The sequence below is a fragment of the Vespa velutina genome, chromosome 23, assembly GCF_912470025.1.
Source record: "Vespa velutina chromosome 23, iVesVel2.1, whole genome shotgun sequence".
NCBI lineage: Eukaryota > Metazoa > Arthropoda > Insecta > Hymenoptera > Vespidae > Vespa > Vespa velutina.
This window is the reverse complement of record NC_062210.1, coordinates 2,740,224-2,751,498: the sequence shown is the minus strand read 5'-3', so window position 1 is coordinate 2,751,498 and position 11,275 is coordinate 2,740,224. Positions and strand designations below refer to the sequence as shown.

The window sequence follows — 11,275 nt, the reverse complement described above, 5'->3', positions numbered from 1 at the left end:
TTTATCAATGATAATAAGGTCAATGATCCCTCCCGCGTTATCTCTAGCCTGTTACCGACATTTAAAATAAATGAGATATATACTCTAATAATTTTGTATCAAAAAATTAATTTTTAATTTAATAATAAAATTAATATATAATATCAATAGACAATGTTATTAAATAGAAATCGAGTGCACTTTAATATAAATTGAATTAAAAAGTCAATTTTAATACAAAATTAATCATAAAAAAAAAAAAAAAAAGAAATATATAAAATTTAATTCCATTTAATTAAAGTTTATGAATGAATGAATCAATGAACGATTCATAATCTGTTAATAATGAATGAATGAATGAATGAACGAACGAACGAACGTACGAATGAATGAAATATATAAATGTTAATTGAAACTTTTTCATTAAAGATGGAACGACAAAGACAACGCCAGTTGTGCAACCAACAACGCGTACGAATGATCTCGATGATGCCAGCATCGGAAGTATTAATTCAAATCTCAGTACTGGTGCATTACAGGTATAATAAATGTTAATTAATTAAATAAATAAATAATATTTCCTGTTTGATTTGACATTTGCATTTACTCGAGAAGAAGATAGAAAGTTCACGTGTATATATATATATATATATTTATGTACGTATTAATGTTTATTTTTGTTTATTTGTTAATATTATTAGAATATTCGTGAACAGATGGCAGCATCTTTGGAGAGAATGAGAGAGTTGGAGGAACAGGTCAAGGCAATTCCCATGCTAGAGGTAATTTTTCACAACTACGTTTCGATTCCTTTCATAAGGATGACTTAACCCATTAACCCTTTCTAATGTCATAACATTGAAAAGTCACGTATTAATATCGCAATAGTTCTTTCTCTCTTTCATTCTTTTTTTTTTTTTTTTTTTTCACCTGTTAGAAACTTCATTGTTAGTTAGATCGAAAGGTTAATATTTCCTAAGTTCAAATAATGCCTTACATTAGTACAATTTATATATTTAATGGTATACATATATTGTTACAGTACAATTATTATAATATTATCGTATTATTGTTATATTATATTAAAACGAAATAATAGAAAATTTTATTTTACTTTTCTTTCTTTTTTCTTTTTTTTTTTTTTTCTTTTTTTTTTTTTTAGACATAACTTTTGTTTTATACCGTATCAATGTTATACTATAATAATATTATATTAATATTTATTAATTATGGATCTCGGCGATGATTTATTTATTTATCTTTTCCTTTAACTTCAGATTAGTTGGAATCCTACTAGTGATTTTTTTTTTTTTTTTTCCTTAAAGATTAGATATCTGTTCGGATCTTACGAATTTAGATTAATTAAGTTCCTTCTAATGATTTATTTATATATTTTGTTTTTTGTTTTTTTTTGTTCGAAAGTATTTAGATTAGTTAGGGTCTTACCAATAAATCTTTTTATTCATTTTCTTTATTTTTTTTTTTTTTTTTTTTTTTGAATCTCGTCACTGAGTTTTTCTTTTTTTTTTATATATATTACTTTTTGTTAAAGGTCCAAGCAAGCATAATACAACATTATTCAATTTAGTATAATTACTTTATCGTATTATATAATAATCTATGCCTATTAATATTGTTATACTATCATTTAGTATTACTTTTAATACATATGTAATTTAATAATTTTTTTATGCTTGCATTTAATCTCATCATCGAATCGTGGAAAATTCTGTTATCTTTTTACAAAAAATTTAACACTTTCTTTATACATAAAAATTTTGCAGAATAATTTGATTAACTCTAATAAAAGATCGTGCTACTTATACGTGCATTAAAAGTAATAAAAAAGCTAAATGTCTTTCAAGAATTATATAAAAATGATTATACATAAATGTTATATTCATTTTTATTATATTACATAAATGCTCTAATTTTTCTTGTAAATCTGTTTGATGTGATTGAATTTTTCAGTGATTACTATGAGTAACTATACAAAGGGATATTGAATATACAAAGATTCGAAAAGAATATATATATATATATATATATATATATATATATATGTTATAGTAATAATAATAATTAAAAATATTAAATCATTATTCGTAATAAAAATGGAGTGGACTGAACATTTAAATAATGATATCACAAAAGATACTTTGACTATAATAATTTAGAAAATTTGTCTTTGATAAATTGAAAAGTGCTCGTTAAAAAATATATAGTTCAAAATTGTATTTAAATTATTATTATATGTATATATATATATTAATATCGGAAAGTAATGTCGCTTTCTTAAATTAAATTCAAACGAATAAATTTTGGAACAATTTTTAACAATAAAATATCGACACGCGCAGAAACAACATTACTTTCCGATCCGCCTAATACATATTACGTATTTCTGTTAACAGAAATATTTGATCAAAATGAATTATACAATTCAATGAAATGTTTCTTTTGATTTGAATTGTGTGACGGGTGCGAACAGGTGCAATTGTCGGTATTGAAAGAAGAGAAGAGGAATCTTTTGCGACGAGTCGAAGAGCTGAGTAAAAAGAATTCCAAGGAGGAAAAGAAGAAGGAGATAAAGGAGATAAAGGAGATGAAGAAGGTAGAGAAGAAGGAGAGGGAAAAGGAGAGGGAAGAGGATACGACGGAAGGAATAGGGGAGGAAATTATGGAAACTCAAAAGAGATATCGTAGTCAGTCGTTCTCGGAAGAACGAAATTCATGGCGCGAGCCAAAAAGGAACAATGAATATCGTAATGATTATGGTTGGTGGTACGGTGCCGTCAATTCGACGACGCCTACAACGAGGGATACCGGAACGATGTGCGCCGTCATGACGCGGGACGTCGGAGTTTCGCACCAGCAGGTATTTTTACCGTTCCACACTTCCGTTAACAATTATTTTCTTATACATCCAATTCGTTCTGCTTCGTGAAATCCTTCATGTCTATACAAACGTTCGTTTGGAGAATTTTTTTTCTTTCTCTCTCTCTCTCTTTTCTTCTGCTTTTTTTTTTTTCCTTTTTTTTCTCCTTTCATTTTCTCCTTCTCCTTTTTCTTCTTCTTCTTCTTCTTCTTCTTCTTCTTCTTCTTCTTCTTCTATCTTGCAAAAAAAAAAAGAATTGTAGACAATAAAAATCTCGTAGGATTGCTTTTTCTATTTAATCGCAGGACGTATCACTCAGCGGACGTATGTCCATTCACTTCCTTTCCCAAATAAAAATTGCATTTCTGTTATTAAATTTGTTCTCGCGTTTGGCATTAGTGGGGAAAAAAAAAAAAAAATTGTAGAAATTCTTTATTGTATACGTAGAGTTTCCTTTTTTTCTTCTTTCTCTTTTTTTTCTTTTCTTTCTTTTTTTTTTCTATGGTAGAAAATTGTTAATGATGTTTCAGGATTATGTGCATCGATCATGTTCTTCATGTCGTTGTTTAACGCTTGCGGGTATCGTTGCACTTTTAGTTAACAGTTACTTCTTATATATATATATATATATATATATATATATATATATATATATATATATATATATATCCATTTCGTTCTGCTTCGGGAAATCCTACGAAATGTTCATCCGAAGAATTTCCTTTTTTCTCTCCTTTCTTCGAGAAAATCGTAGACACTCTGTATTTCTTAGAATCCGTTTCAATTAATTACAGGATATTACTGTAGGTGTAATCCCCATTGTATTTCTGTCGTATCAAGTTTGTTCTTGTTCTGTTTTATTTTCTTTTGTTATGGTTTTTTTTTTCCCATCTCTTCTTTTAGTTCTGAATGAAAAATTTATAAAAATCTTTAGCCTGTACATAGTGTTTTCTTTTGTATTTTTCTTTTTTTTTTCTGTTCTTACTGTTTCTTTTTTTTCCTTTCTTTGGTTTTTTTTTTTCTTTTTTTTTTTTTTTTTTTTTTTTTTTCTAGAAAATTGTTGATGATCTTTCGTATGATCAAACGTCGACAATCATCACGATATCTATGATATTTTATCGTCATCAATTTCATTTATTTAATTTATTTTACCTTGAGAGATCAATTGATTTTTCATATGTCATTTGTTTTTCACAAAAAGGAAGTCATTGAACGTCTTTAACGATTATGTACAAATATATCACGCGAACGTGTTGCACTTTACAAAAGGATCATATCATTGCAATTCTCTTACGTTCTTTCATTTAGATCTAATAAAAAAAAGAAAAAAGAAAAATCGATCAGTCGTCTCATTTCATCGCGTCATTTCTGTTAAAAAAAAAAAAAAGAAGAAAAAAAAAAAAAGAAGAGAAAAAAAGAGAGAGAAAAGAAAAAAATCAAAAAATGAAAATATGTAAACAAATAAAAAGAAATAAAATAATTGTCAATTATAGATTCGAACGCGTGACGTCGGTATGTTAACGAGTACACCGATAAAACCTTGCTTAGAAAGAAGTCGAATTCGAATCGAAGAGATATTACCTGATTTTAATGACACGAATAATAGTACAAGAATGACATCGACGAGATTACGTTCGAGTGAACAAATGAATAATTATTTGAAACGTAATATAAATCGTAATAATCAAGGAACTATGATCGAGGATAATGATACGTCGTTAGAAATGAAGATAGATAAACAATATAACAAAATATTAATAAACCCACTTCAGATTGAAACTAATTCATCGTATAACAGTGTAGACGACGATAGTAAAATATATAGAAAAATTCGTGAATTTGGTACGAATACGGATAGTCCATTGAAGAGATTAGAACGTGCACGTTTTCTCGTTGAGGATATAGCACCGGTGATCGTTAATAAGATCGATAAGAGATCATACGGTACGATTACGAATATAACGATGAAGGATGTATTGACGAATGAGGATGTGACCGTGATAGTAGACGATGCTCTTAGAATTTATAAAAATACTGTATTAAAGAAGACATCGAACAGAGGTACACAATGTATCGAGGAAATAAAAAGGATCATTGATAAGAGAGATCAAAGGGTACAAACGACTAATGAATTGTCCTCGTCATTGATTAAATTTAAATCTAATATTGGCATTATGGCTAAACCAAGATCCACGGACGTTGGATTAGAAGTTAGAATAAATCCTGATACAAGAACGATAGCAGTAGGTCCTGATCCACTTACGATACGTAATATTTCATTGAATTCGATTAACTCTAGAAGTCATTCGTTCAATTATGGTGATAATATTAATAAAAGGAAAATCAGGACGATGAAATCGATCGGCATTATGGCCAATGATATAATCAAAATGGCGAATAAATCTTTAGATACCGACGATTTATTACCGAAGAAACGTGAATTTGGTACTTCGCCGATAAAGAAGAAATTTATTGACGTATCGGTCGGTGATTCGATAAAACCACATATATTGATATCATGCGGTACGAATTATTGTGATAATTGTAAGGAGACAATCAAATTGTTGGCTAAACAAATAACGAATAATAACGTTGAGAATAATATGAATCATCAGAATGCCAATTTAGTTTCGAGGATACCAAGGCCATCCCATATAGCTCTTAATACTTCTGATCATAAGAAATTCAGGAGACAGGACACCTATACCAAAATACCGGCCACCGGTATTATTCGTTACGATTCGGATAATAAGGAACAGTACGATAGCAGTAATCGGTTAGTATCATTGCTATTATTATTATTATTATTATTATTATTATTATTATTATTATTATTATTATTATTATTATTAGGTTGGAAACTATGAAACGGGCATTTTTGTTTAGTTATTTATATTCATTCGACGCCCGTTTCATAGTTTCCAACTTAATATATAAGCATTAGGTTGGAAACTATGAAACGGGCGTTTTTGTTTAGTTATTTATTTTTATTCAATGCCCGCTTCATAGTTTCCAACCTACTATTATTATTATTATTATTATTATTATTATTATTATTATTATTATTATTATTATTATTATTATTATTATTATTTATATATATACATATTATATATAATATGTATATATATATTGTAAATATAATGTCGAAAAATGTTGGAATGGATTTCGTTTGAGAAAAAAAAAAAAGGAAAGAAAAGAAAAGAAAAGAAAAGATTAAAAAGAAAGACAAAAGATTAATACGAAGGATTTTTAATTATGTAGGACTTTATATCAAGATTTCTTTTTGCATGGATATTAAAAGAAATAATATTGAAATAGGTTTCTCTTTCTTATCTTTTCCTCTTTTTCTTTTTTCTCATTTTTTCTTTTTTTGTTTTTTTTTTTTTTTTTTCTCTTCACACGAAATCACCTCAAATTTCACATGGAATCACGCGAAATACAAATTCTACTGACAACAGTCATTAGAATTCACAGTAATTTTTATAAACTGCGAATACGTTTGATAGAAAAAAAAAAAAAAAGAAAAAAGAAAAAAAAGAAAAAAAAAAAAAAAGAAAAGAAAAAGAAAAAAGAAAGAAAAGAAAGGGAACAAGAAATGTACTTACCAATTGTGTCTCGGCTGCGATTTCAGATTATTTTCAATCCGTTTTTGAATCTTGATTGAGAATCGACGAATACAACTTGCAGGGATTGGACATAGAAAAAAAAAAAAAAAAAAATAATAATAATTATACACGATTGCAATGCAGATGAATTTTTATATACACGCGAATTATACGAGTTTTGAATAAGAAACGAATTATGAGAAATTACATTTCCATTAGGATCGACGAGTACATTTAAATAAATAAATCGCACAGAAACGTATCGATAAACAAATCGTTTAAACTTCACAATTATTCCCATGACGTTCGATGATTTATTTCGAAAAGTACGAGAATAAAATAAGAATTTTATAACTTTTAATGAAACATCGTTTAATAATTTTGTTCAATAGTTTGTTTCGTTTTTAATTACCGTACCGAAAGAACATTCGTTATAAACTATCGAATTAATATCGATACTCGAACAAATTTATTTCGATTCTTGAATAAACTTATCTCGATTCTCGAATGTTACTTTAACAATCAACTCCGCCTAGCGGCGTTTTTGTGAAATAACATTCGAGAGAGAGAGAGAGAGAGAGAGACAGAAGGGATTCCATTGTCAGTGGAAAAACGTGAAAACGCGCGTCTTTATTTTATCCATTGTAAAAGTGTTTCATAATTAATAAGTGAATAAAGTAAAGGATAAGAAGTTTATATATCGATAAATATCTTCTTTACATTCTAATATTTATATAATATAAATATTAATAGAGTCACGTGTTGTGTATATATTACAAAATATTAGCCATGTTCACCGCTAATATCCTTGATTTCGTATTAATTTATTGCATCGTTGATACGTCGTACGAGTAAAAAGTTTTCTTTTTCGTTTTAAATTGGATCGATGCTGCATCCTCAGCAGCATCAACGACAAGACTCTGATCGCTCGATCAACGGAACGAATATTTCATTGTGTAATTTCGTTCAGAATAGGTAGTTCTTTTTTCTTTTTTTTATTCTTTTCCTTTTCTCTCTCACACACACACACACACACACACACACACACACATATATATTCATAATAATATAATATTAATAATTTAATTAATAATTTTTATTACTTGCGTATATCTTTATTACAATTTTTATTATATTTTATATTTAATACAATCATTATTATATTTTAAATAGCCTACGACAATTGGAAACGGAGAAGGAAAGAAATGACAAATCTATGTCGGAGGACATATCTCAGGATCAGCCAGAAAAAGGTGTTGAAAATGATGAGAAACAAGAGCTACCTGAGTCAGCTCTCTTTCAGCCTATTCAAGATGATCCAAGAAAGAAAGTGGAACCTTCCAAAGAAATGCAAGCCGCCATGAAAGTTCTAAATGATAGTTTTAAAAAGTCTCCTAGTAGAAATGTTTCCCCACAGATTAAAAATGCTACCAATATAATACAACAGGAATGGTTTAAAATATCTAGTACCGCCAATGCCAATCCATTGGACGTTGAAGATTATTTGGATTGTTTTGAGGAATATTCTAGTACCTTGCTAGAATATATTGTAAATATGATTGATTCCAGTGGTAACACTGCTATGCATTATGCGGTTTCTCATGGAAACTTCGACGTAGTTTCCATACTTTTAGATTCCAAAGTGTGCGATATCAATAAAGCAAACGTGGCTGGTTATACCGCTGTAATGTTAGCTGCATTGGCAGAAGTTAAGAATTCTACTCATGCTTCAGTAGCAAACAGATTGTTTCAGCTTGCCGATGTCAACATTAGAGCCAAATTGGTAATCATACGTTTTTATTGTTTCAATGCGAATCATCAATTTACAATTTATTTATATTTTTGATCCATTTTATTTATTTATTTATTTATTTTTTTTTTTTTAGCACGGACAAACAGCATTAATGTTGGCAGTGTCTCATGGAAGGAAGGATATGACACAATTGTTATTAGACGCAGGAGCTGCTATTAATATTCAGGACGAAGACGGTAGTACGGCTTTAATGTGTGCGGCTGAACATGGACATACCGATATAGTACGAATACTTCTTGCTCATTCAGAATGCGATTCATCGATTGTCGATATAGATGGTAGTTCTGCTCTAAAAATTGCATTGGAAGCTGGTAATAGAGATATCGGTGTTTTACTTTATGCACATGAGCACGTTAACAGAGGTACTAGCCCGTATTCCTCTATAAGACGAAATAGAAGAGGTTCTAAACCGACAACGCCAACTGGCCCTTCTCCTTCCGCTCCTGTTAGTCCAGCACCTTCCCGAAGGATGCATTCATCCACGGTTTCCCTCAACACGTCAAAATATTCCGCGAAATAACAGAGGAGCATTTGGAGGCTGTTAACAAAGTTTGGTAAGAAAAAAGATTAAAATACTTACCGTTAATCGCCTCGATAATTATAATAATAATTCGAGGTAAAATTGGAGATATGATCGATGTCTTTTTGATAATATATAATATCAATTCGTTTAATCGAAATTAAATGATATATTATTGATCGACAAGAATCCATATGTACGAGTAAATTTCATCAGGTGTATTGTAACATAACGAATTTAAAATAAATGCTCAACTTTTTTGTACATATATAGAGAATGGTTGAGCTATTAAATATTATCGTGATTGGATTTTATAATAATATGGAGTTGCACAATTTTTCAGGTGCTATCGATTCTTTTCTACAGATATTTAATAAAAACATATCCAAGTATGAGTTTTCATATCAAATTTTACACAATATTTTATAATAACATAAATCTGGGAACATAAAAAGTAGAGAGAAAGAGTGAAGTATATCAGAGTTTTAACGTGTTTCCAAAATTAGGGACAAAAGAAAATAAAAAAAGATTAAGTACAAAATATCCCTCGATGTGGAGTTAGTTAAACGTGCCACGGTTATAAAACTAAAAAGGGAGAAAAGATTTTTAAATGGGGGGGGGGTGTGGGGGAAAGAAAAAGAAACAAGAAAAAAAAAGGAAAAAGGAATCGTCTTCCAGCGAGCTGTGGCTCTACAACATTCCAAAATTATCGATTAAAAAAAAATGGTAAAAAAAAAAAAGAAAAAAAAATAAATAAATAAAAAAAAAAAAATAGAGAAGTAAAAAAGACGAATAATATATCACATTCTCTTCGCGAAATTCTTTCTTTTTACCATACTTTTTACGTAATCTCCATATTCTTTAGGCCTAATCGCCGTAGATCCTTGAAAACTGAAAGAGTATATAACTATAATGAAGGTAAAAAAAATAAAATAAAATAAAATAAAAGAACTAGAAAGTGATAAAAATAATAATAATAATAATAATAATAATAATAATAATAATAATGATAATAAATGGTGCAGAAAAAAAGTAAAGAGCATAAGAACTTTTTAAAAGTGTACAAAAGAACCTCGCGCGTAGAAGAAACGTCAATAGGGTGTTAACTCGTAAGTGTATTTAATTCATTAAGAAAATTCATATACACAAACATATATATATATATGTGTTTGTTATCAACAATTGTTTAATAATAATCGTCGCACACAGTCGAATTTATAATAAAAAAAAAAAGAAAAGAAGTAAAAAATAAAATATAATAAAATTAAATAAAATAAGGATAGAAGATACACGCACGTATGCACGCACACGCGTACACACACACACACACACACACACAAGCACACAAACACACAAACATATACGCGCGCGCGCGCAATAAACGATGAATAATCTATAAAACGTGTATAATAAGAAATAAAGAGGGTTTTACGTAAATTTAGATGATCGATCAGTAAAATATGATATGACTGAAACGATTTCATTGTAGAATTGTGAATAAACGGATACGTTTGAAAATGATTTCATTGACGTTTATCCTACAAAAAAAAAAAAAAAAAAAAAAAAAAAAAAAAAAACGAAAGAAAAAGAAAAAAAAAAAAGAAGAAAAGAAAAAAAATAAAAGAAGATAAAAAATACGGTGTTATACATATAATATCTCTTTGTACGTATCAATTGGAGATAGCATTGTATAATATAATGATCTACATTAGATAATAATAAAATGTTTTTCATTGTTTGTGCCTTTATTATTTAAACGTATTATTATGAATTGATAATAAATTTTCAAAATGATTTGAGAAATACATTCGAACGAAGCTCGTTATTTAGTATAAGATTATATGACGGACGAAAAAGAGAAGGGGGGAAAAAAAAGAAAAAAAAAAAGAAAAAGAAGAAAAAGAAGAAGAAACGGAACAGGGGAAAGGAAGACGGGAAGAAATATTGTATGTAAGTGTAAATTATCTATTATTTCGAATTTTACGATTTATGTCATAGCATAATGTTTATTAATAATAATAATTATCGTTATAGAGATGCGATAACGAACAAAGATGACGCTACTATTTTTTTCTTTTTATATAATTGTATTATATATATAATTTTTTTTTCTTCTTTTTTTTACAATGTTTCTTAAATCGTCGAAAAAAATTAGAAAAATTAGAAATACTTTCCTTCTGTCCCATAAAGTTGATTATTTTGTTGTCGTTTACTTGATTGATTAATTAACATAATTAGTTAATTAATTTGTATAACTGCCAGAATTGTCAGAATTGTCCAGAATCTTTTTTATTTTTATTCTTAAAAATTATTTTAAGGTACGGCCATATGTAGACACAGAGAATATTCTTTTTATCTGCCAGGATTGTCATCTATTTTTAATGATCGCTGATCTATCTAAGATCTATTTTATTAATTAATTAATTTATTTATTTACTTATTTATTCATTTATCTAATAACCTCATATGTGATTACT

General features: G+C 28.2%; 1 protein-coding gene across 6 annotated transcripts in view; it reads left to right on the top strand.

Moving 5' to 3' along the window:
* Nucleotides 1-10,536, top strand: part of LOC124956633 (KN motif and ankyrin repeat domain-containing protein 1) — a 35,159-nt gene extending 24,623 nt beyond the window's left edge. For all 6 annotated transcript variants that reach the window (XM_047512687.1, XM_047512691.1, XM_047512688.1 and 3 more), the window contains 6 exons: nucleotides 409-518; nucleotides 681-761; nucleotides 2,471-2,857; nucleotides 4,351-5,633; nucleotides 7,639-8,248; nucleotides 8,352-10,536. In XM_047512687.1, the coding sequence (XP_047368643.1) occupies nucleotides 409-518; nucleotides 681-761; nucleotides 2,471-2,857; nucleotides 4,351-5,633; nucleotides 7,639-8,248; nucleotides 8,352-8,798 (2,918 nt within the window). In that variant the 3' untranslated portion in view covers nucleotides 8,799-10,536. The remainder of the gene's footprint in view (nucleotides 1-408; nucleotides 519-680; nucleotides 762-2,470; nucleotides 2,858-4,350; nucleotides 5,634-7,638; nucleotides 8,249-8,351) is intronic.
* Nucleotides 10,537-11,275: the final 739 nt, after the last annotated feature.